General features: G+C 40.3%; 1 protein-coding gene and 2 long non-coding RNA genes across 4 annotated transcripts in view; 2 read left to right on the forward strand and 1 right to left on the reverse strand.

Annotated features, from left to right (window-relative positions):
• The window catches only part of CHRM2 (cholinergic receptor muscarinic 2), an 85635-nt gene extending 72279 nt beyond the window's left edge, over positions 1-13356 (forward strand). The window contains exons 2-3 of one of the 2 annotated variants that reach the window (XR_002868303.2): positions 8004-10493; positions 12721-13340. Coding sequence is in view for 1 of the 2 variants with exons in the window: in XM_023937752.2 (XP_023793520.1) it covers positions 8036-9429; positions 12721-12742 (1416 nt within the window). In the remaining variant the exon portion in view is untranslated. Of the gene's footprint in view, positions 1-8003; positions 10494-12720 lie in introns of both variants that reach the window. The other variant, XM_023937752.2, reaches the window with a different exon arrangement.
• LOC111936680 (uncharacterized) overlaps positions 1-24681 on the reverse strand; it is a 55360-nt gene extending 30679 nt beyond the window's left edge. The window contains exon 1 of the long non-coding RNA XR_002868306.2: positions 24391-24681. This is a non-coding gene — a long non-coding RNA (uncharacterized LOC111936680). The remainder of the gene's footprint in view (positions 1-24390) is intronic.
• On the forward strand, positions 2244-3322 carry LOC147653664 (uncharacterized). Its single transcript, XR_015285698.1, has 2 exons — positions 2244-2376; positions 3104-3322. It is a non-coding gene; the product is annotated as an uncharacterized LOC147653664 (long non-coding RNA).
• Positions 24682-27145: the final 2464 nt, after the last annotated feature.

The raw sequence follows: 27145 nt of genomic DNA on the forward strand, positions 1-27145 counted from the left end.
CCTCTCAGAAACAAGTTTGAACTTCAATATATGCTTAAATACTTGCAAAGAATTTGAGCCATTCCCTGTTTTATCTGAGTCAGCATTCTTCTCTGTGCCTCTGATTTACATCTCAGGTAAGCTGTTAAGTAAAATGGAAGATGTGTAGAAATCCCCAGAATTTATGGACACAGAAGAACAGACTACATTTTCAAGCTCTTGAGAATTTCGTGTAAGACTGACCATGATGGTGTTTAAAAGAATTCTAAAAGCATTTGCTGCATAAAGAAATAAGGCACTTTCCAAAGCAGATTTGAGGATTATCTGGTAGATCTTAGTGAGAGAATAAGAAAATCCCATGCAAAAGCCAGGTACTTACACCATTTACAACCTAGGGAAAAGGAAAGATTTTCTTTAGCTTCAGTAAGAGTCTCTTTGGGCTCTCATATGTTAATATTCCCACCAGAAGCCCTTCTCTGACTGTCTGAGGAGCAGAGTGAGAGTCTCCATGGATTTATTCATGATCCCAAAAGGACTTCTATGACTTGGAGGGATTTGCAGATATTCACTGAAATATCACAGAATCATTTCTGTAGTCACTGGCAGGTTGAGGGGGTTAATCCATGGTTCCTTGAGAGACCCTCCCTGTGCTGTATTGCAGTTCTCTGGGGTATTTTCATGAGCAATACTCCCACAGGCTCTTGCAAAAATACAAAAAAAAAAAAAAAAAAAGAAAAAAATAAGCCAGGAAAGACTAGAAAGACTGAGGCTTGGGTTTTGTTTTTTATTATTTTGTTTTGTCAAAGGGAGGTTGGTTGTTGGTTTGATTTGAGGGGATTTTTTTTTAGGTTTCTTTGTTTGTTTTGTTTTTTTTAAAAAAATAAATACATTCCTCTAATGCATTAGCTTCGGGAAAGAATGAATTCTGAGTTGGTTCTTCTGATCCCTTTCCTCTTTCACCAGCTTCACACTTGTCACTCAGGGACTTTGAGTAGCTCTCATAAGGTTTTTGCATGTAAAAGCACAGGTGTGATAGGTGATCTGAGGATAATGAAGCACTGTGCCCCAATTTGTGCTGGGCTGTAGAGGGACTACTTAACTCTCCCCACACTCTTCCTTCAGAAGATATATCCTTGAACCTAATGATCTTCAGTCTGAACAGAAAACTAACTCTTCTGCTGTCTCATGGCTGAGGATAGGTATAATTTTAGTCTGAGTTCTAGCATGATTATTTTATCTAAAGTGCTTGAAGAAGATATAGTCAGACAAAACTTGTTTGGCTGATGGGTGTGATGAGCTTCAGTCAACTTCCAACAACACTGGTGGAAAAAAACAGCTCTCCTTTCCAACAGGGTGGAAAGGAGACGTGACTGAATGCAGTCTGTCATTTTGATGTCACTTCTCTATCTCTCCTTTAACCTCTGCCAGTAGAAATCAGTATAGGTGCACTGATGCAATGTGTATGTGGTATGACATAAAATTCCTAGATTTTACCTTTTGATGACATCATCCACTCTTCCAACCCCTTTATGGCCTTCTGCATGTATGTGCCAACTCAATCTCTTTGAGTTGGATCACGCCTAAATTGATGTCTAAATGATGGTGACTGCAGTGAATAAACTCAGGCCTAAGCAGAAGTTTCTGTGCACTGATTGCCCCAGTCTAACTAGATCACAGAATATTCTGATTTGGAAGGACCCACAAGGATCACCAAGTCCAGCTCTTAAGTGAAAAGGGGCATCCAGGGATGGAAACCACAACTGTGGCGTTATTAGAACCATGCTCTTACTGACTGAGCTTTTCCCAGGTCATATACCTCTTCACCCAGACTGCTTGCTCCAGAAATATTTACCTGTAATGGTTTCAGGTTTTCATCAAGTTATATCTGTGATATTTATTACAATAAAATTTAAATTGCAATAAAACGTGGGTCTCCTCTGCCTGAGAGGTAAGTAAGTTTTAAAAATATATTTAAGCCATTTTACTGCTGGAAATGACTGTTTTATGTGGCAGCTGCTTATCTGTGCCTCTAGATGGAGATCCTATCCATTTAACTCAGCCCTCCAGAGAAAGCTGTGGGATGCTTCAATTTTGTCTTTCATACTCCAAAGACTAAATTTTAAATTTTTCTCTGATTTATGGATTATAAATTTATTTTGATCTCAGAAAATAGACATATTTTAGAGCTTACCTGAAAACAAAACAAAGCAAAAACAAACAAGAAAACAAAAAACATTTTAAATGCTCTTCTCTTCTAGCTTGCAACAGCAAGAGCAGCCCCAGCTATTTACTTTGCCTGAAATGTAGTGCTGAAACCCTCTGCTTTACAATTGCTGTTCTGAAAATTCCCTCTACTGTGGAAGCAGCTCTGACAAGCTGAGGTGCAGAGGATTGCAGGTGGGACTCAGAAGGAATGATATGGACCATTGCATTCAGCCACTTTTATCATATGGATAAATCTCATGGTTCCACAAGAACAGGGAGGAAAACCTTCCATAACTCCACAAAGAGAATTGGTTATTTTCTCACTAGTTTTGGACAAAGGTTTTTTATTATAATCCCAGCAAGAATAAAGAGGCATGTGAGTGAGTATCTCCTCTCGTCCAGGAGGTGAAAATCCCCTTTTGTGGATCAAAACCAGTTAGACTGAACCGTGCCTATTAAGCATATTTTTCAGATTTTCCCAGTTCAGTAGGATGCAGAGTTTAGCTTGTAATGGTATCAGCTGCCCAAAGACAGAATGCAAATTCTCTCTTGATTACACAGGTCCTGAAAAACAAAAACATATCTGCAGCCAAACCTGTACTGACAGAAAGGGAATATTTTGTGTGCCTTATGGGTGACTATCATAACAACAGCAATAGTAATAGATTATATTAGAATATATATATTAGAAGTACTTTGTTATCCAGATCTTTGAGGAAAATTGCCTTTTCTATTATTATTATTATTATTTATTTCCTGAAACCTGAAACTAGAGAGATTATTTTTTGTTTGGGTTTTGAGGGCTTTCTTTACTATACTGTCTATACTTCTACTTGTGTGATATTTAATACCAGCAAGTTGGGCTCATGACACTATATTTACTTCTATATGTTTTTTTCTATATTTCCATTCTCTACAGTTTGAGGCTGCAAGAGCAGCAGTGTGCAAGATGTAGCTAACAGCTTTACAAATCCTCAGACCCTGCCCTGAAGCAGCAGTTTTGGTGCTAGCATTGACACCTACTCGTGTACAGTCCCCTGCTGCTTTTGGGGGAATATTTTTATTTCTGCCTTGTTTCAGTTGTTGCTTGTGGTACACTGTTGGTTTGCTTGTTTAAATATTAAAATTTTGACTCTGATCTACTTGTTGTTTCAAGATCTGTGCAGAAATTTTAAATTTTGCCCTCAGATATCCTTCACAATTAGATGGGAAAAGTAGATCCACGCAGGCCCACAGGATATCTTTTTTATAGGACATGTATTGATTGAGATAAACAGAAGTGCATGAAAGTAAAAAAACAAACAAAAAACCAAAAACAGACCACACCAAGACAGTAACACTTAGCAAAGATGTTTCTAGTTTCAAAAGGCTTGCAAAAGATAATCCATGTGTTGAAGATTTTGGTCTTCAGGTTTGGGTATTTTCTGAAATGTATTTTCACCAAAACTCCAGACTATATCTATATTCTGTCTGAAAGTCTGCAATAAATTCTGGCTAACAGACCTAGGATATTTATCACAGATGAAGGGATTTTGTTTGTCTCTTTTTATTTTTACATTGCCAGTTTAAAATGTTACCAGGAAGAAATTTAGAATCAAATCAATTCAGCCCAGGATAAAAATCAGCTCAGGGAAAAAACCTCCCATTATTGCTACAGCAAACACCAAATCCATCTTACATAGGTTTGGGCTGAGGAGGAACTAGATCAAAAAAAGAAAGTAAAAGAAGCATATTTCCTTCTGCTTGAGACTTAGATGTGCACTCTGAATGGCAATGCACATACATTCTTGGGTAATCCTGTTTAAATCACAAATATAACTTTCAGGTGCTGATCATTTTTTGCCTCTTTCATGTCTTGACCTTTATATGGTTGCAGAGAATTCAAAGAAGACATTAAATCCTTACCAAATTTAACTTGTCAATATGCACAATACAGAAGAATGGCTTGTCTAACAAACTTTGACAGGCGTGATGTATCAGCCATTTTTTTCAATATACCAAACATTTCTGTAGTCTGTTTTGTGACAGATGTTGGAGATATATTTTAAATTTAAAATTAAAATGTTTGCTACAAGATTTGCCTGCACCAAATGGATGTGTTCCTGCCAGGATAAGTGGAAAGCACAACTCAGCAGGATGCAATGCTTAAGTATGCCCCAGTTGCCCAGTCAATAGAAGGGAATGACTTTCAGTACTATGAGTTCTTTGAGTTCTTTAGAGGGAAGAACTACTGCACTGTGAACATTTCCCAAATACATATCAAATATCAAACAATAATTATTTTATATGTGGATTTCTTGGCTTTTGGACATTTTCTGTGCAGTGATTATGGTGTATCCACTCCAAAAAATCATACATATTTTGAAATATATTTCATAAAATTATCTCGGTTGTTTTTCAGGTCACGAGAGGCATTCCTTGCCTTTTCTGGGTATTCTCTGCTTAGCAAGAATGCACTTAGTATAGAAGGATAAATTATGGCAGCCCATGGGAGCCAGTGCCATATTGTGCAGCTCACACAAACAGCCATGGGCTTGCAGAGGAGAGCTCTGTTTGTTCAAGAATAAGATCTGGTATTTCTCACACAGGAGGTCATATTACCTTAAAGCGCCTCTGCCCCGTAGGTCTGCCTGATGAATAACATCTGCTCCCATAACATCTGCCTCTCCAGCAGGAGAGATGGGCTCTGTGGCAAGACAAAACCAAAAGTGATCCACAGGCAGCCCTGTAGCGAGGCAGCAAGCGGCCAGGAGGAGAAACAGAACCCTCTCTGTGCACCTGATTCCAAGCCAACAGGAAGGAGCCCAGAAGATTGTGGGGGCTCTTGGGTTAGGAAGCGTGCACACCCCTGCCCCCGCGTGTGGAATTTTAGTACTCAGGGCAGTGACAGCATTTGTCAGGGCAAGGCAGATGTGTCTCTCCAGCCCTACACCCTCCCATCAACATCCACAGCAAAACATGCTTCACCTTACAATCACACTGATGCTGCCAAAGGGAAGTTTTTACTGGAGCTGGAGACAGCAGCTGTTTCCCCATACCTCAGAAAGATGCAACTCCCTGTAACTCCAGAGCTACCAAACCTCTTCAGGGCTGGAAAGTTTTGTGCAAAAAGAGACCACTGGGGACTCCTTTGCTTTGCTCCCATTCATATTAACACAATGAAATCCTATTCCTAGCAAGTAAGATTAGCTTTTAGCTTTCATCCATCTCTTTGCATCCCAAAGATTCCCATAAAATCAGAATTGTTACTGAATTACCAATATTTCCAGTGAAAGTGGGTAAAAATTTCACCTGAAAAGACTGAGGAATAAATTTAGTTGAGAGATGGTAATTTGGTTTTACAAGTTTCAAGTTTTTAAAATTAATTTTGTTATTCAGTGGAATCAAAACAGAGCTTCTGAACAGTTTTTCAAAAATATATTGTAAAGAAACACTTGTTTCCTTATAACGAAGCACAATTGTTTCATCTCTGATGCACTCTCACTCATTTCCATTTTGCTCCCCCACTCACTTTCTATCACCAGAGGTAGCTGCAGAGCCCTGGACCATGAACCCTCTTCAGCTGATTATTTTTGGGTTTTTTTAATCAATACAGCTCTATGCATGATTTTATCTCTCCATTAAAAATACATTCTGTTAAGAATGTTCATAAACAACTCTGCTCGGGAGAAATCCTTAGCTTGTCCAAAAAACTGATGTCTTACACGTCTAACTGGATAACCACCTGCTCAACAGTGAAGCTTTGGGAGAAAAATAGATTGGGAATTGCTGAAATGAGAGTCCTATCAATGACAGGTGTCCTGTCAATGTTTTTGCGCCAAATAAAAATTCTGCTACATTCAGCCTAGTCTTACTGTATGAAGCACACACTGAACTAAAACATTCCTCTTCCTTATTTTCTTTTCTTGAACCTGATCCCAAAGATTTTAGTGATGTACCTCTAAATAGATAGCAAGAAAAAATGTCTGTTTGAGCCTTATGTTCCTCTATTTATTCATGTATTCACTTCAACATGGAATTGGCAAACAAATTTTAGCTGTTTTTCACAGGAAAGGCAAGTGCAGGAGCCCCACCCTCTGCCACTTGTATTTCTTTCAGTATAAATTGCAAGATGACAAAGTTGCCTCAGACAGGAAACCTTTTACCCTGGCTTAGCATTTTGACTTTTCCATGGAGACAGACTTGCTTATTTTTTCAGAAGGGTCAGAAGGGGTTTTGCCGCTGCCGTGACATTTTGTATCATCTTCTTTCTTTTGCATCCGGAAAAAAAGGAAAGTGGGGGGGGAAAAATAAAAAAGGCACAGTTCTGAAGTGACAGTAGAAACATATTTCTCCTTTGAAATGACGTGGACTGCATGTGTCTGTGCATCAGCAGGTTAGTCAGAGGGTCCAGAGGAGAATTCTCTAATCCCTGGTGTATAGAGGTGCTATACATAGATAATTTTTGTCTTCCTTTGATTGTACCACCGTGTTTAGAGACTCTTAAAGAAGTGATGCCTTATGTGTGGTTGAAAAAAATAAGCAGAATAGTGTAATTAGAAAAAAACCCTAATTTCCCTGTCACATCTGGCCTTCACGCTTCAATAGTCCCTTGAGCGCAGCTCATAAATAATGAGCGCTCAGAGATGGGCTGCACAATTCCAGTGCATTTTATTGACTTCCAGGGGATGCACAAAAGGATAGAATACATCCTGAAGGCAAAAGCATGCACTGTTTTCTTAGTCTTCTATCAAATGTGTATCACTAGCAATTTAATTACTATTTATTGAGCACTGCCAGTAGGGTATACGGGGCACAAAAAGAATTGTTATGTGTAAACAGAACTGATTTTTATCTGTTTCTTTATTTAGCAACACCCTGCTATCCATTTCAGACCTTTTGTTGTAGCTTAATGTGTTACAGATTAAAAATATTGTGATTTGAAAAATAATGGGAAAAGTGCAATCAAGCAGGCATCCAAAGATAAATATTATGTTTAGAAAAAAATCCCGAAAGAAAAACAATGCCTTATGCAAGTATAAATACTCAAAAGTAAGTAAAAAACAACTTCAATCTTACTGAAATTGAAAAAAAATGGAGACAAAATATGTATATTTATGCAACTAAATAGATAGCCAAATGCTCAACTGAGGTGGGTTTACTAACTTCAACAGAACCACCCTCTTTTGTTCATTGACAGACTAATTAGTTTGGTGCAGTGCCAAAATCTTTGTATGTATCACCTAAAAAAAAGGAACTGCAGGGTGATAAAATTTTGGGGAGATATGATAAAAACCCGTTCCATAAACCTCACGGAGGCTAGCCCAGGTGGAAAATGGAAGAAAGACAGAAACAGAGATCTCCTCCCCATGATCTGTCTCTCAGTAGATTACAGCTTCACTTTGGGTTATAAGAGTGTTACACCCTCCATTCTGGACTTTTTATTTGGAATAGGGTTTGAAATAAGCCAAGTGAACTATTTAGTTAGAAAGAAAGAAAACAATACGCCGGTTCAGTTCCAAAATATTCAAGTCAATATTAGTTTTAAAAAATAGCAAAGAGAGAAATGCATCCGAGAACTTAAAAATGTAGCTTTGGGTCCAAATGTGTGCCTTTCTCACATATTTAGAACTAGAATTTATTAGAATAATTCTGTTACTCCTAAACTGTACTGTACACTAAACGCTGTAAGGTGTTTCCTTTAGCCAAAGCCAACTGGTTTTTCCTGAATGCATCTTCTAGCTTTAAACTGTTGCCAAGTCAGTTTATTGGGATCCATTCCTTAAAGGCAAAGGGACTAACTTCCTGATGGTATCTGTTTTCTTTTCTTTTCTCTGCAGGTGTAACTGGGTATCTTGTTATCAGAAGCGAAATGAATAACTCAACGTACATAAACTCTTCCACTGAAAATGTGATGGCCTTGGAGAGCCCCTACAAAACTGTTGAGGTGGTGTTCATTGTCCTGGTGGCAGGCTCTCTCAGCCTGGTCACCATAATTGGGAACATCCTGGTTATGGTGTCAATCAAAGTCAACAGGCACCTCCAGACTGTCAACAATTATTTCCTGTTCAGCCTGGCCTGTGCTGACTTGATCATCGGCATCTTTTCCATGAACCTGTACACCCTCTACACTGTGATAGGCTACTGGCCCTTGGGGCCTGTGGTGTGTGACCTCTGGCTGGCTCTTGACTACGTGGTCAGCAACGCCTCTGTAATGAACCTGCTCATTATCAGCTTTGACAGGTACTTCTGTGTCACCAAGCCTCTGACGTATCCCGTAAAGCGGACCACCAAGATGGCCGGCATGATGATCGCAGCCGCCTGGGTGCTGTCCTTCATCCTCTGGGCCCCTGCAATTCTCTTCTGGCAATTCATTGTGGGAGGAAGGACTGTCCCAGATGGGGATTGCTACATCCAGTTTTTTTCCAACCCTGCTGTCACTTTTGGCACTGCCATTGCAGCCTTCTATCTGCCTGTTATCATCATGACTGTCCTTTACTGGCAAATCTCTCGGGCCAGTAAGAGTCGGATAAAGAAAGGAAAGAAGGAAGCTGCCCAAAACCAAGAAACAGTTTCCCCCAGCCTTGTCCAAGGTAAAATAGTGAAACCAAACAATAACAATATCCCGACCAGCGGAGATGGGTTGGAGCACAGCAAAATTCAGAATGGGAAAACCAGCGAAGAGACTGTGACCAATAACTCTGTTCAAGGGGAGAAGGAGAGCTCCAACGACTCCACCTCCATCAGTGTGGTCGCTTCCAACTTGAAAGAAGATGAAGCTACCAAAGATACCAGACAGGCTTCTGCCTCCCAAGCCCATGTCAAAGCAGAGAACTCCAAGCTGACATGCATCAGGATAGTCACCAAGTCCCAAAAGGGTGACTGCTGTGCCCCTACCAACACTACTGTGGAGATCGTAGGCACGAACGGGGAGGAGAAGCAAAACAGCGTAGCTCGGAAAATCGTCAAGATGACAAAGCAGCCGGCCAAAAAGAAACTGCCCCCTTCTAGAGAGAAAAAAGTGACAAGGACGATTTTGGCCATCCTCCTGGCCTTCATCATCACCTGGACCCCATACAATGTGATGGTGCTCATCAACAGCTTCTGCACATCCTGCATCCCTAACACCGTATGGACCATAGGTTACTGGCTCTGTTACATCAACAGCACCATCAACCCCGCCTGCTACGCGCTCTGCAATGCCACTTTCAAGAAGACCTTTAAGCACCTTCTTATGTGTCATTACAAGAATATAGGAGCTACAAGGTAAAAATAATAATAAAAATAATTATAGAAAGGGTGAAGAAGTTCCAAATTAAATTTAAAAAACCCTCAACGCTGTAGCACTTTATGATCTTCTATGGAATGTGCAATCCAGGATGTTGGTGGAAATACTGATAAGGGGCATCAGCTGTAGGACTGATCCCTGAGGACTACACTTTAAAACATTTTTTTAATAAATGAAAATAAATCTTTAGGACACGGGGATGTTTGAGAAATTAATCAAGTATCTGGACTGGAGGCACAGTTCCTTATTTTCTGAGAGTATTCTGCAGAAGGGCTTCAAAGTCTCTGATTTTTGGTCATTCTGTGTAAAATACTTGTTCTTTCATTCTCTTTTTCTTGTTTTTTCCTGTGTGTGTTTATTACATCTTCATCTAGGTAAAAAAAAAAAACGAGTTTTAATAATAACTGTGTGGAAGAGGCATAGGAATTTGGATGATCATTTCATAATCCAAATCAACCATAGCAGAAATTTTCTAAAGCTCAAAATTGTCTAAAACTGTTTTACCGTTGTCATGTAAGAAGCTCAATGTTAGGTAAATCATGATGGAAGTTTTTTATGTTGTTTATGACCCCACCATTTCCAAAACCACATCAGTTCTGAAAGTGTACTTATGCGCAACATGTAATCATTGTATATCGTTCCAAGTCTGCTGCTTGCCCCCTCCCAGGGGTTTTTGTTCTGTGACTGCTTCATCATGACAAGATCAAAGTGAAAAGACATGGTCTCACCCAGATTGCTACATGCCAAGACTTCTTCAGCATCCATGTAAACCAAAGCTTTTGAGATGATTTTGGTCGCTTTGTTCGTCATGTAACATCGACCTGTGGATTTGTCTATTACCTCCATCAGCCTTTTCTTCCTTTGTGTACCTTACTTGTCCAGGGCAAGACTGAATACCAAAAGAAGCTGTAAATTAAAAGGTCTCATCCAGTCCGCCACTATGGTGGCCAAACAAAGGGTCTCAGCTGAAGAATAGAAACAAGATTATTACTAGGAAAATGAAAGGCTACATCCATTTAAAATTGGATGTACAGATGAAGAGGTATGTTGAGGTTTCACAGAATGAATAGTTAATATTAGATGACCATGTTCTTGACACATCAAAAGGTGATTTTTTGATTAATTGATTGAGGAAAAGAATAAGATAGACTGACATACCCATCTGGATCGAGCTCTGCTAAGCCCTTAGTGTGAAACTGGGGTTCTTTCTGAGTGAATCCTGGACAAGATGTTTGCTTTCTGGAAAAGATACTGGTCACATTGCCTTGTACTACCTGAGAGCCATATTTTGACTGTAAGCCAAGGGGTAACACTAATAAAACGGCAGAGAGGAAAATTGTGATTACAGAAAACCAGGTACTGAAATAATCTGGATGGGAGTCTGGCATGGATTAAGTTCAAATACTTTTTTGCTACTCTACACTAGAGTAGCAAATACACATGAAATTTTGATTATTTCTGCCTGACAAAGCATTTAGTATTCCAATATTTGATATTTACTGTAGCAAAACTAAATATTTTGTGGACAGGTCAAAGGATATCAGATTACTGAAAACAGAGATTTTCTACGAGTTACGCATATTTTATTTACCTTCTTCTTTGTACCTCTAACTTCCAGCACTAACAAAGGTACATTTATAAATTTTGTTACCAAAAAGAGCATACACAGTGTCCTAAGGGTCTCTTTTCTGGAGTGAAAGCCACCCACCAAACAGGACACAAATTCATTCTGTTATTTCATGCTACAGTTTTAGAGTATTGCAAAATTCACCTCAAAATAGCAGCCTCTGAGATTACAGAGAAATTAATCTTGCAGAATTAAGTTTTACATTTGACAAGCTTATTGGAACACAGTGTCAAAGCACTTTGGTATCATGACAATTTTCGTGTTTTGTAGTACCAGTTCCCAGCAGAAAGTGAAAATGAGGAGGATTAAACTGCAGTAAATTAAGGCCACGTTAAAACTCCGGATTAATGTGTCTTAATATGAAGTCATTGAATTTATACCCCTAGTGATTTCATCCTAATATAACTGTCTCTATACAGCCAAGGATCTAATTCTGCAACCCTCACTTGCATTGACTTATATCCACTATCACTATTTTGATCTTCCTGCTTGTAAGGAAGAATAAGTCAACGACAAAGCTTGCCAAACTGAGCACTGCTTGCATTTTAAATCTTCATTCTCTAGGTTTATCTTGACAGGTCAAAGAAGGACTTATGCACTCCTGGGTTGTTCATTCGTTTTTGTGGTAAAAAAATCCAGATAAAATCCCAAGATAAAATAAAATCAAATATGTTTGATTTCTAAATCTGACTTCTTTAGAAAAGTTGCATAAAAGAAACACACCTGCTTCTTTCCTTCATCAAGTGTTGTGGGTATCAATAGTACAGGTACTCAAACTGAGAAATAATGATTTGTACAGCCATACTTAATCTTTTAACTCTGGCTTTCTATCAGATGTGCAAATATTTTATTCACACATTTGATGCTATCACTTGCTCATAATGAATTGATCTAACAGCTAAGGATGCTCCTACAGGTTAAAAAGTGGGACAGATAGATTGCACTTATACTTTGTCATGTGATATGATGACACTCAAAATACCACAGGAAAGAAAGTATTTTGGAGCCAGCACTTTAAAAAAAAAACAAACAAAACAAAACAAAAAAAACCAACCAAAAAAAAATAAAAAACAAGCAAAGGAAAATTATGAGTTTGAAGTTTTCTAGTGTTTTTCCCCTAGCACCATCCTCACTTTTGATCTTAAGGGACAAGGTGCTTTGATTTGTGTTATAGTATATCTAAAAGGCTTGCAGGACACACAGTCCTCTGTGCTCCCACCCCACAACAGTTCCATGGTACATTTACATTTGCAGACTATTAAACAGTGTAAAAATGGATGACATAGTGCACCTACGTATGGATCCACAGGCATGCAAACACACAACCCTACATGGTTTATATACGTGAAAAACAGCCAGCTAATATTCAAGATATTGCATGGCATTTTGTCTGCCTTGTGTGCATTGCCAGCTGCTGGGAGGTACAGAACCAACTCTTATTGCACTGTTTAGCCCCTCCTGAAGGCAGAGAAGAGGCAGAATGTGCTCTCATATATTGGAAACCTCTTGGGTTTTCAGCTGGTTTTGGCTCAGTAAGACAAAAATGTGATAATTATTATGGGCAGAACTGCAAAGTAATTGGTTCTTGAATATCCTTTGAGCATTCACGTCTTTCCTTTGTGTCCCAAACTACGTTCACCAGGTTTCACTTCCCTTCTGAGTGATAGTTCTGCAGGATCTAGATGTCAGTCTTGAAGAGCAGCTCTCCCTGGGTAACTTCGGCTTCCCTGGCTGTCACCTGCACCCCGTGGTCCCCAAGGCCCCAGGTGGCCCTGCTGCTGGAGCTGCCTCATCTTCACCTTGGGCTTGGCCAGGGGATCCCAGCAGCACGTCCACACCATGTGCTGCTCTGGCCACTTCTGTTTCACACAGAAATCAAGCACACTGTGCAGGTAACTCATGAGAACAAAAAAGAAAAAATATCCCAAAAGCTATAACCAACAACAAAAAATTGCAGCTAGAACTTCTTGCCGCCTCCTTTTCTTCCTCTTTCATTATTTCCAGAAAGAGGCAGCCCACAGGGAGTGGTTTGTGCTGTCGTGGGACAGTCCTACCTTCCTGCTCCAGGAAGAGAACAGCAACTTGGAGATGCATCAGTCCAGGGGCAACTTTTCTGAGTATTAAAAATGTCTGTGGTCAAAGAGAAAGGAAGAAAAGAAGAAAGAAAAAGAAAGGAAAAGGAAACAGAAAATGAAAAGAAAGAAAAGGAAAAAAGGAAGAAAGGAAAAAGGAAAAAAGGAAAAAAGGAAAAAAGGAAAAAAGGAAAAAAGGAAAAAAGGAAAAAAGGAAAAAAGGAAAAAAGGAAAAAGGAAAAAGGAAGTAAAGAAAGAAAGGAAGAAAGGAAGAAAGCTGAAGGAATACTTAAAATCTGTTTTCCAGTGAGAACAAAATTTAAGAAAAACTTGTCAGCCTTCTTTCTGTTTGAGATTTTTATTTGATTTATTCGGAGTCATTTGATCTATTCAAAGATAGCAAAGTATTTGAATGTTGCCTGATGAAAGACAGTCCAAAGACAGCAAACACATCTATATAGGTCAGATTGCTTTTTTTCTTTCTTTCATTGTTTTTTTTTGCTGTACAAAAGCTCACAGGGATGGGAGTGCTCAAGTGGACCCCAGAGATCAGTTGTTTGGCATTCACAAAGCATGAAGAGGACAAAAGCAAGTGCTGAATCTATCAGCCCTCTGTTTTATACTCTTCTGGTGGAGGAAAACATACTGACAAGAAGAGGTGCATTCAAGAAGTGTGGCTGTGGTGAGAACAGCCCACACACCGCTGAAGAAACCCTTGAAGTGGCCCAGCAGCTCCTGGCCATCCAGGGATAGGAGCAGGAGGGCAGAGACTTTTTTTTGTTATTTTGTCTCCTTATGGATTTGAATGTGTCCATCTGTCTGTGGGACTTGCTAGCAAACTCACTGTTCCTTTCCCCAGTTTTGACTGATTTTGATCTCTGTTCTTCATTCTTATGAATGAGACATTCCTAACAGATGACACAGCTCCAGCTTCTCCTGTGGTGCTGGGGTGGCACACTGAATTTCTCACCTCTGCTGATTATCTTTCCTTGCCACTTCTGAGCCCCAAAATTAATCATGGCAGAGGCCTAGCAGGACTGAATATGTAAAGCATCCTGACAGCCATCCTGCTGCAAACCTGACATGAATGCATTGGGGGCAGGGGAGGGAGTGGAGAAGAGTGATGCTGATGTTTTTCTTCCTCCCCTTAGAATACTTCATAAAAAAATCTCCATTATTTTGGCAAATTGTGTTGTTTCTAGGGATGAGAATCGAAAGTTTGATAAAAGAAAGGGCAGGAGAACAAACTCTGGCCCTGTGCATGGGGGGTGTTTGCTGACAGTGAGTTTGGAGTTTAATAGTCCCAGATGATGACAGTGCAAGTGGTTGAAATTGAGAGAATTAAAATTAGCTTTTCTTTCACTACAGACACTTAAAAGGGTATGATTTCTATAAAATATTGCTTTTTCAGTTCTTGTATGTCATGAAATGCTCTAGACTTTTTGAGGAATATTTATTTTTTAAAACGTATAGAAAATCTTGCCTTGAAGGAACCTCAAAGATGGTCTTTAATTTGCTGTGGCCTCTCTTCTCTGCCTGTTTTTTCCTCTTTCGCCCCAGTTTTACTAAAAAGCTTTCCTTCTTCCTCACCTTAACAAGTGTCACCCATGTTACAGCTACAGGCTTGCAGTTCCACTTGCCTTTCAGGCACTGTGAATGCTGGCATTCAACCTCTCTAACCCCCCCCAAAACCTGCCTTCCCTAGCATGCAACATCCTCCTCCACTGGAGCCCAAGCCACTGTGTGGAGTGGCAAGTTCCATAAATCCATTCTGCATGGCTTTTAAATTGGAAGTAAAACAAACCCTCACATGAAACAAAGCCGATTCAGTTCTTCTGTTGCCCAGTTTTGTTATCTTTGTGTAAGGCACAAGGGTGGATGATGTTAAAGAGTAAATGTGCTTGTAGAGGAATATTGTGCTGCCACATGCACAAATTCATTTTCTGCCCTGTGCAACAGAAAGACAGCCCTGCCTTCCCTCGAATCCCCTTTCATTCATGAGCTTACTAGCAGAGTATCCACTGAGAGTCCAAACCTAAGAACGTAATTACAGCAAGGCTGAGTTGAACATGAATCATTTACCACAACACAATTATTTCTCCTGTATTTTTATTTCCCTCCTTTTGCAGGGGCCTCTTTTGCTACATAGTGGAGTTAGTGGGTTACATGAGCATATTAATCCTCCCAGGCCTCATATTTCAGGGTACTGGGTAGATTTGTTAAACACATTTCATTCCAGTAATAACCAAATAAAAGAAAATAAATTCTGGTGTCTTTTTGCCTTCCAAAGTGCCATTCAGTAAGTTGTCTTCTGTATCTTTCCACTGTGAGTTTCTTTTCTTCTTCTTTTTTTTCTTTTTTTTCCTTTCTTTTGGGTTATTTTTTTGTTGGGTTTTTTTAGGGTTTTTTGGGGGGTTTTTTTGTTTGGTTTTTTGGGGGTTTTTTGGGTTTTTTTGGATCATACTTGCCAAGAAGCACACAGAAACCATTTTCTGAGACATGTCCCAAAGTGCTCTGACTCTTGCAGAAGCAGGTCTGTGTGGTACATGAGGCAGTGTGATCCCAGCCCGTGTTACAATGCCCTTGGAAGGATTTCACTGAGTGTTTAATACCCAGACTGACTCACCTGACAGCACTGGAGAAAGCACAGGGGGACAAGGTTGGTGTGTTCTTACTTGTGAAGGGACAAACAAGTCACTTTTGGATTGTTTTTCTGCTTTCCCCATGTAGTCTTCAGGGAAGAGGCAGGGATTTCTGCCCCCACTGGAGACCCTGTCTCTCCACCTCTGCTCCAAAGACAGCCCTTCCCTGAAGCACATCATGGTAGCAGTGGCAGTAAAAATGATAAAAACACTGCTGGGAGCACCATGACTGCCAATCAACAGACATTCTTCTATCCTGTCCCTTATTTCTGGTGCCACTTAGCTGAGCTGGTTGGTAAGTTAGAGACTAGCAATTTGTAAATACCTTTAGATAGTGTGTTTTAACATGACCAACACTGTATCTTGACTGTGTAAAAAATAATACATTATGTGTAACACTATCCAGAGAAGCTTATAATGTAAATATATCTACAATGAATGTCAAATTACGCTTCAAGCTCTATGTACGAGGGAGAACCTCATCTCTTCTCAAGATCTTTTTTAACTTAACAGTTTGAAAAACTTGTTATTCATTTATATATATATATATATATATTTAAAAAAGAAACCTGCATTCTTTTCTTCAAAATAAAATACTACTGCAAGAAAGAAGGGAATGCATTACTTGTATGTGATATCCAAAATCATGTGGTAAAACCAGGAACTGAGAATCTTACAAGTAGAGGATTGGTCAAATTCTTGATGCCGTACATTTGATCTCATATAAATAAGATAAGCACAAGTTTATGGTTAGCTGTATAAAGCTGACCCACTTGATTATATATACATTATAGATATATATTTATATATGCTGTATAGATATATTATACACAACATTCATACAGTGAAAGCAATGTTTGATAAAGTTATATTAACTGGGAATTTGGATGTAATGTTGTGTTCCATTTGGAGGAAAAATGTCTGTGTTATTCAGCAGCATTCTAATTTGTTATACAAGATGAAGAAAGAAGGTATTTCATCAAAACAAGCCATGAAGGAATAAGATGATGAGGGTTTGAAACATTTTCAAGAGACAACTAAAATTACATGCAATATATGTGTATGTACTTCTGCTGAGTTGTATTCCTAGTTAAAGCATTGCATTAAACAGAGAATTATAATAGTAAAAATGTGTTTGGATGTGGTATCTCTGTTTATTTAACCTTCCTACTGACTGAACTACTCTGTGAGATGTAACGGTGATAGATGGAGAAAAATGGTTTTCCAACAGTAGCCACAGGCTCTGAGAATGTCTGTAGTAACCAGAAAAAAAATTCTAACTTTTTCTGACTTCCTTGGCAAGTGTGAAATTCAAGAGAGGTCTGAAGTACAACTTCACTTGTCCTTGCTTTGTCCACATTTTTGTTCCTCCTTCAGAAAAAGTCATCTTTAACCACAATGTCCCTTGAGCATTCTGACAAGAGCCTCCAATAAAACATACCTCCAGATATTTCTGTCATCCAAGTATAGAAAGGGAATAGGTAAGATTCTTTTGTAGCTGTCCTGTTATATCCAAGGAAATAATTTTTTAACTTTGAGTGGAGATGGCACCACTAACAACCAAATACATATTTTTGCTCCCTTTGCCTTACAAATGCAAACCTATCTGCATGGCATCCTCAGAAAGTGTCTAGGAGTAGAGCTAAAGAAATAAAGTTCATATTCAGCTTCTCAGGGCCTCAGGACACTGTTTCACCCCCACTTCAGAAGCAGACAGGGCTCAGAAACAGCAAAGGAAGCCAGTGGTGGTGACTGGGGACCATGCCTAGCCAGGAAAATCTCGCTTTTGGAGCACAGTCAGTCTCTCAGCTTGAGAAGGGATTGAAGGGGGGTCTCTTGGACATGGTGGGTGCATCAGCTCTGTCAGGGCCATGATACTTTTATCCAGCCACTCCACAATGAGAAGAACTCATTTTAAGAAAGTGATCTATGTTGGCTTCCTTTTCCTAATTTCTTTCTTTCTAAAATTTGAGGATCTTCACTTTTTCCACCGTTACAGGACATTACACCTGTCTCAACCTCTCTGCCAAAGACTTTCTGCCTCTGACATTTGCTCTACAGTTTCTTCAGCCCAAGCTCACCTTCAGCCATTTCACCACCCCTCTTCACCTGCACCTTTCCACAATGAAAGGGTGAAAGTCTAATTTACCACTTGCCTTTCTCTCAGAGAAATCAGATAAATTGATGTGTTTGAATAGTTTTATTTACTTGTCTTGTATCTAAACCTGCACCCTACAGAGCAGGGACTCTGCTGATAGGCAGTAAGGTGGGAAAATTTAAGGGGCAGACACTTAGGGTCAAAAGACATTTGTAAGAATCGCAATAGAGACACAAACAGGTACCTGAAATCCATTTTCCCAAGGCACAACTATTTTCAGCATTCACATTTCTTATTTATACATGTATTTAAGATCCACATTGTGAAACATACAGTTAAGGCTACCTGTAAATTCAGAGCACTGATGCTAAACTGTTGTTTGTCTTCTCACATATATTTTGAAAAGGATTTTGTCAGTGCTGGTTCTACACAGTAGAAAAGATCCATAAATATGCCAGATTACCTGCCTAAACCATTCACTCAGACTCACAGTTTCACCACCAGGCTGTGAGAAAAGTTATCTTTTTATTTAAAAGAGGAGAATCACACTTAGCACCATAAAAATTACTGCCTCAATCATCAAATAGAGCCAGTAATATTTGCAGTTAATGTAATATCTAATGATGTATGTCATCTGGAGAGACATCTTGAGACAATAGCCACCAGGCCAGAAGTGTCTTTATTAAATGCTTTGCTTTAAGGCCATTTATTAGCAGAAAAAAAAATAGGTAAAGTGTAGCTACCTAGTTCACCCTGAGTTCTGAGAGTGCCCTAACAAAACCAATACAGAGAAATGCTGCTATTTAGTAAATCCATTAACAAAGTTTCTGGCCTTTTGCCAAGCATTGCATGCACCATCTAGATGTGGGAACCTACTTGGCAGCACTAGAAGCTTGACACCTTCTTCTCCATGGAGCTTGCCAACTTCACTTCTGCCAACACACAGAATGGGGGAAAAGAATAAAATCAGCAAGAATGATATTGAAGAATTGGAGAGACAAAAACACCCCTTTCCTTCTGCTCTCGGTCTTTGTTCTGTCTTGCCACCCTCTCCCTCCTTAATTTGCTCCTTCTTCCCCCTACCTGTCCCTTTCTTCCTCACCTGTCTCTGCTCTGACAAGTCTCATCTACCTCTCCAGGTTTCTCTCTCTCATTAACAACTTGCTAAAGGTGCTAAATAAATCACTTTGAAATCAAAACTTTTGCTTTTAAAAAATTAAAAATGCAAAGCAATGTAAAAGGGAAAGGGATAAGAAGGAATGCCTCAAAAAACTCTGGAGTTAATTCATTTAGTTTAGGGACCAAAGGTTTTCCCTGACTGCCCCCATAATCACTACTATCATTTTGCCTTCAGTTGAAAAACACTTATAAGCAGGGCTGAGCAGAGATTATTGAATTCATATGGTGCAGGAGCAATATTCCTAAATGGAAGCATTGCTGATGGCAGCTGCACCAAATCATTTTCTGGAACAATAGACACAATAGACCTGTGGTTTTGCAAAATTCATCCTTCTGAAATGCAACCTAATAAAAGAATGGGGAACAAGGAAGTTAAATCTTTCCAGCACAGATCTACCTTAGCTCCCATTACAGATGGGAAGACCAAGCAGTGCCAGAAGCCCAAAGGAGCAAGAACTCAGTAAAAGTCACGCTCTTTGGGAAAAATTGAGATACTCTTGGGTTGTCTGGCCAGGTTGTCATTTTATCTTTCAAAAGAGGGTTAGGCTTCAGCCTTCCTGCCAGTAGCCAAGAGATAAGGATGAGAGCAGATTTCAGTGTATACAGGCTTAGTTATTAAAACAGTGGATGTTCCACAGAAAATATAAACAAGACATATCAAATAGGGACATCAAATCCCAGATTTTTTTATGCTGTCTTTTTAAAATGAAAAATAATTGAATCAAAAGTTTCCAAGTAGTTTAATTGGTGTATTTTCCATTACATGGAATGTAATATCCTTGTATGGAAAAAAGTCACGATAATTTAATAAAAGGGAGGGTTGAAGCCTTCTGTTCATGCAGGGAAGACAATAACTAGACAACTACAAAACAATGGAGTTGGTTGGGAACTTTCTAGTGAAACTTTTTTCCTATTATAAAATGCTGATTTGTTAATTTTTATTTTTTTTTGTGGGTGTTGGCGTGGGTAAAGCAAAAGGAGACTGAGGAGAGACCTCATTGCTGTTACAACTTCCTCATAAGGGGAAGAGGAGGGGCAGACACTGACCTCTGCTCTGTGCTGACCAATGACAAGACCCAAGGGAATGGCCAGAATTTTTGTCAGAGGAGGTGTAGGTTGTATATCAGGAAAATATTCCACCTCCAGAGTGTGACTGGCACTGGAACAGGCTCCCCAGGGAAGTGGTCACAGCATCAGCCTCAGAGTTCAAGCAGCACTCGAACTCTTGGGCACACAGGGTGACTCTAGGGGATGGTGCTGTGCAAGGTCAGGAGTTGGACCTGAGATCCTTGAGGGTCCCTTCCAACACAGCTTATTCTGTGATTTCAAATTCCTGGTTTTGAAATGCTCTAGAAAAAAAAAAGAGGGATAAGTTTTATGGCTTATGCACAGCCTTGAGCAGTGGCTGACCAGAGACATGCAGCAGGCTAGAAGCATAAACAGGTTTCCATAGCATTTCACAGAGAACACGAATGACCATGACTGTTGTTCTGGGTGTGTTTGGGTCATAAGCCAGAGCATACATTCAGCATGATAATGCTTTAATCAACACTTGTAGAGTTACTCCTCTAATGCTTGGAAAGTGGAATGAAAGGGAGCAATATATACTTTAAAAGATTCATGCTAAAACATGTGTTAATCCCTTGGCAGTCACAGTTCAGAGTGGAGAGGGCTGAAAAGTGAAAGTCAGTGGTGTTTGCAAAGAATTGTGAAGCCACAGCAAGAAATGAAGATGAGGCACGTCACACTTCATCTGTCAGAAGTAGGACACCTTCCTAGGGGCAATTTAGAAACATCAGTTTCCCTTATTTAAGGAACCTTATTAAATGGGCCTCTCTGGATACAGCTCTGTCTGCCTATAGTGATGATGGGAACAGCCAGGGCGACAGGCTTAGAGAGCTTTGAACAGCTACAGTTGGACGAGATGCTTCTCAGTCCACATGTGCACTGCCCCAGGGTTTCACAGGTTTTGTAGATGCAGCTGTAACAATGGTTATAATAACAGATACTACACTGGGAAAATATGAGACAAGAAGTATACAGGGAAGGAAGGACGAGAAATCCATTATGCAAAGCTGCAAATGGTGTGGGGAGACAATAAAGCTGATTAGTTCTTGTGCCCTTGCCCTGTATTCAGGAGTGTCTTTTGTTCTGGGACAGCTTTTGGTCCTTACAGCAGAAGTGTTATGTCCAGTTTTGCCTGTCCTTGAACGCAGCAGAGCCACCTTTGCTAGAAGTTTCCTGAGGGCACAGGAGAAGAGCCTTCTTCCCTTACCCTGGGTACAGTGGCCACTGCTGGCATGGACCTGCCCCTCTCACCCCTCACAAAGGCTCTTCATGAGAGGTGAACGAAGCAGTAAGGCAGAGAGCCCTGGCCTGCTGCAGTGCAAGCTGGCAAGGGCAGAGCAGGGTGCTCTGTTAACAGGCTCTGACATCCCCATCATCTTTTCTCCTCTCCATCACACCCTGTTAGCATGCACCCCACAGAAGGTGCCAGGAAAGCCGCTTCACCATAACATCACCCCACATGAATACTAACCTGAAATGAGAAGAGCCTTACAAAGGGAACCAAGAACCTGATTGCAAAGGCCCAATGTGACAATCACCCAAAGGGCAAGGAAAGGACAGGCAGCAGTTTACATGCACTTTTTCCATTTCCATCCACCCCTCCCTCTCTAAGTTTGCATTTTGTACAGAAGGGGAAAATAAAATAACAGATTTGGATTCAGTTCCATACAAGTTGCTGCTCTTCCTGTTGTGCTGGACACAGGTTGTGACTGTGATGGCTAAGCAATAAATACACTGAATATAAAAATACACCCTTGGCTGCTAATTTATCAGGAGAAGCCTCGAGACTCTGGTTTAAAGTAATTTCCATTGCACACCCTATCTACTGCTCTATTGCCTTTTGCCTATTGTTCCAGGAAACCTCCTCCAAGGGGCTTTCTTTCTATTAGGTTATGGACCTAATGATGAAGCAGTAATTCCTCAGGGGCCCAGAGAGTGCTGATTACCTTCTAATGAGATAAAGCACCCCTCATCTCTAGGTCACTGCCTTGAAACCACCTCTAGTTTCTCCAAGGCTAGGAGTGATCCCAATCTGTTGATAACAAAATATGTTAATGGTGGTGGGTACTGCTGCCCCAAAGCAAAGAACTTAAAGGAAAAACAGATGAAATGTTGAATTTAGGGAAGGAGTGTTATGAGTTTTATCCTTAATTTCTGCTGGTTTTCATCAGGTCAGTAGCTTATCTGAAAAGAAATTTAAAATTTACCTTCAACTCAGAGCAAACACAAGCTCAGTGACCATTTGTGGATTCATCTCCCCCATAAATTTGCCAGTAAATTATTCTAGAGTGAAAGTGGCAAGGGGAGGAAGGGGTGTTATGCTTATGCTCACCTGAAGTGAAGTAAGCATCAGAAAAGCAATTCAAAACTAGAAATGAAAAATTCAGCAAAATGAAAATTTCATTTAACACAACTTCATCACTTATTCTTTGATTATTGCATGCATTTCTAAAGGATGCTGTAAATAAATCAATGAAATTCATGCACCATATAACATAAAATATTGAAAGCTGTTTTCAGGATCTCTCATTTCATGGAAAGTTGTGGAAACAAGCTTTTGTTCCAAGCCTAAACAAACAAAATAATAATTTCCCAGTTTTCCATGATTTGGAATACTGTATTTCAATGTCCCTGCTATTTGTGTGTCTGCTCCATGAGCATATACACAGATGTACAACTAAAAAACCTGAAGGCCAGGATGTTGACATACTAGATATCACAAAAGCAGGCACAGAAGCTGAAGTATAAATAACTACTGTCTCATCAGTACAAACACATTTTTCAATATTTAAAATTTGTATTCAACTATAATTGTGCAGTGAGTGAGGTTTGAGCAGAGCAAAAGAGAAATCTGCTATTTTAAACCTCAGGAAAACAGTGAAAAGCAGTACTTTTTCAAAAAAATCTGGGCAGTACTTTTTCAAAATCCTGTTCAGTTCCTCAGCTGGGAGGAGGTGGTTCAAGCATCAGCACACAGCCTGTCTTTCATGCCTGGTACAAACATGTCCCTCCAGACACCTGGGAGTGGTCGACCCTTGTAAGAGTTTAGGCCAGCTGAGCAAGGGCAAAAAATATCTTTGTAGGCAAGAAGGAAACTCTTCTCTCCCTGCACAGCCTGGGTGCCAAATTCCCCGTGCCCCTGTCTCAGAGCTCTGTGTATTGATCAGCACAACACAGCTGTCCACCCACGTGGTTATTCATGGCTAATAAACAGCCCAAGCACCCACAAGCTGCGTTTTCCTTAGCTCCAGCCTGCAATCAATTAAATAACCAGAAGGGCTCCAAGAGGTGCCATCAATTGCAGAAGTCATTACACTCTCAGGATGTTTCACTGAGAACTCCAACACAAAGCAATCAGGTGTCAGATGCTGCTGTGTCTTAATCAGGAGTTTTCAGTGGGGTTGGGGCCCCTCGTGGGCACTGCCTGGTGCAGAGTGGCAGTGCTGCACAGAGCCCTCAGCTTCCCAGGAGCCTTTGTGTTCAGCTACCTGGATTAACTACTCTGCAGTCCTCAGGAGAAAGAGAGGAAATTAGAACAGCTAAAGGAGCACAGAGAACAAAGCACAGAAAAAAGTATCTGTGGCTGGCTCCCATGAAGGAGAAAATCCTGTTTGCTGGTCAAAAAGCCCCAAAATGTTGGGTGCTTTCCAAGGGAAATATGAGGAAACTTGAGTGAGGTATCCCATTTCTTCTGTTAATTTAACAGCTTGCTGTTGGTATATGTGAAAAAGGCAACTGTAGCAAACACGAAGCAAATAAACCTGATTTTAAGGCAAGTATGGAAAAAAATAGAAGAGTTAGACAGATATAACATTTATGTTCAGAAAAAAAGCAAGACAAGATTTCTTTTCCTGGTTGTTTTTCCTAATAATATACAAGTTATTTTACATAGTCTTAGCTATGTTCTGTAGTGAAAAGAAACTTTCATCCCGACTTCAGGACATTTCTCATACTGAGATTGCAGTGAACAAAGCAGAAGGGAAAGGTGATTGACTTCAGGTCACTAGACCACAGAAAGGAGAAAAAGTGATGTAACATCTTCAGCAGAAGTCAGCAATACCTAACAGGTCTCATTTCTCCTGTGCCTACACTTCTGACATAACAAACAAATAGTCCAAAAGCTTCAGCAAAATTTATAACACAGGAAGACAACACACCATTCCTCACATGCCCGAGATCTTAGCCATAAGGACACAGAAACAGCCATACAAAATGTCAGAGAAAAACACTTGAATGAGCTAAGAACAACTTACATGGGAGCTGAGCAAGGACTCTGAGTTTTCAAGACTCCTTGTGCAGTGACAGGAGCAGAGGTAGAGGAGTAAGTAGAGAACTGGTAAAACATCCTCAGTGCCTAAAAACTTGCAGCTGCATTGCTAGAGCTGCCTCTGCCTGTGGAGTGCTGACTATAGAGGGTCTCTGTTCATCCACAAGACCTGCTGGGATTCAAAAACTCATAAACAAATGAGTTTTCTGCCTGTCTGCTCTGGTTTCAACCAGGAGAGTTAATATTCTTCTCAGTAGCTGTTACAGGGCTGTGTTTTGGATTTAGTATGGGAATAAGGTTGTTACTAACACACTGATGTTTAAGTTGTTGCTAAGTAGTGTTTACCCAAACTCAAGGACTTTTCAGAAAGCAGGTGCACAAGAGGATGGGGGGGAGCATACCCAGGACAGCTGACCCGAAATAACCAAAGGGATATTCCATACCATAGAACATCATGCTCAGTATAGAAACTAGGGGGAAACTGGCCAGGGACAGGCTGGGCATCAGGAGGGAACACTTGTACTGAGCTTTTCTTGGGTTTATTTCCTTTTATTTCCACTGCACTAGACAGAAGGTTGGGTAGTCACTCTGCTGAGCACTGAAAAAAAGGAAAAAATAAAATAATAATAAAAAAGATAAGTCTGTTGCTCTTATGGATTTAAATGGAAATGGATGTTTCAGCCTTCATGACATGACAGACAGACATATGAACCAAGGATTTCTAGTGGTAGGTAAGCATTCCTGGGCCACTAAGTATTGCTTCAAGACTGACAAATTGGCAGCAAGATGGGAAAAAATTTTACCTAGAAATACAAACTAGAAGAAAGTGTTCAGCCTTCTCAAGACCTCTTTTATTCCCCACTGCCTCCAGTTAATCAAAAAAACAGCTCCTTCTCAGCAAGCAGCTAGATCTCAGGTCTTCCTCTTCAAGGCACCCAGCTCCTTACAAAGGGAGCTTTTCAGTGCCCTGTCATTAAAGGGAAGTGTACCAAAAGGTCTGGCATTGAGTCCCCAGCTCCTTATGTGACTCAGTTTATTCATGAGCTAGATGGATGTTTGGAAGCTCTGCATCTGGAGACATCCTATAAGGTCCATTCCAATTCATGACGTATATTGGGAGTAATTCAAACATAACAGAATAATTACAGCTATAGGCTAGAGAAGAAAATTTCCCTTTCCTTCAGTGTTTGAGAAGACAGCATATTCCCCATGGCACACTCATCCTTACAAATGCATTTGCTGAAGATGATGGTTGCCTGCTGCTTAGTCAGAGGGAAATGCACTGCAGAGATAAATCATTCCCATGGAGGAGCTTCTTCACTGGCAGCTCTTGCAGCTGGGGAGCCCAGGCTGTCACCCACGATGCTCTGCCACTTGTCCAGTGCTCCAGGCTCTTCAAATCAGGATCCAAACAGGTTTTTTCTCTCCAGCTCTGGAATTGCTCAGTGCAGTAGCTCACCACTTGATGACTGATGCAAGACCCCCTTTCCCCAGCCTGGATGAGCCACCCTTCTGGGTAACTCCCCCCAGTTTATATACTGGGCATGACATTCCATGGTATGGAACATCCCTCTGGTCACTTCAGGTCACCCATCCCAGCTGTGCTCCCTGCCAGTTTCTTTTGTGCAGGTCCTCAAGGGCAGAGCATGAGATGAGGGAAAATAAAGTCCTTGATTTAGGATAAACATGACTTAGCAAAAACCTCAAAACATCAGTGTGTTATCAACACCATTGCCATTCAGATTCCAAAACACAGCACTGTAATGAGAAGAAATCAATTCTGCCCTGGCTGAAACCAGGACACACATGCAGTTCTGTATAACCTGATCCAACAGCTGACCAAAACCACCAAGTAGACTAATCAGAATTACGCAGAAATAGGCCTGGGAGCTGAGATGATGAATCAGCTCAGGTTTCATCATTCAGCAGTATTTCTTGAATAAAAACTGAGCTCTTGCTCACACCCAACCCTCCCCAGCCCTGCCCTTCCTCCTTCCTCTCCTTCAACCTCTGAGCTTCCACCTTCAGGAAAGACCTATTGGCAACACTGTCTTGTGCTCAGGGCCACAAGCTTCTAAAATCCTGGAGATCCCAGTGGTGATGCTCTCACTGTGAAAGAGGCTGCATTTGAACATGAGCTCATGCCCACATAGGCAGGAATCTTCCTGGAAACTAAGCTTCAGGGGCTATTTGAACTCTGTTCATTTTTGGGACTATCTGAAATGGGATGCCAACACAAATGAAGGTGGATTCTGAACCCTTTTCCTCTTCTAAAGTCACAACATGCAAATTTTTGAAAGTAATAAGATGAGGTGATTACTACAGTCATCCAGCTGAGATATTTTTAAGATGTTACTATTTCTTTTAGAAATAAAGTGATCCAGACTGACATTCACACAATCAAAAGCACATACTGAACCTTCTTTGAAGCTTAACCCTTTTGCAAGCTTCTCATTTTACAGGAAATGAAGGAGTACTGTATTTTTAACAGTGTGTTGGATTCACCACACAGCAAGAAAGCACGAGGGATGCCACTCCAGAATGATATCTCTGGGTTTTTAGGTGCACAACTTCTACGTGTCCCTGGGAGCTTTCCTCATCTCTGGCATGCTCAGTAGGAAACAAAGAATATATTTTGAAAACAAATCATCAAATATTTATGGTTAAAAACTTCTCATAGCCTTTGCCATTCATCTCTGTGAAACATTCATGGGTACAGGGAACTGTCCCTTAAAATAATA

This window comes from Cyanistes caeruleus, chromosome 4, assembly GCF_971803275.1.
Source record: "Cyanistes caeruleus chromosome 4, bCyaCae1.hap1.1, whole genome shotgun sequence".
Classification (NCBI taxonomy): domain Eukaryota; kingdom Metazoa; phylum Chordata; class Aves; order Passeriformes; family Paridae; genus Cyanistes; species Cyanistes caeruleus.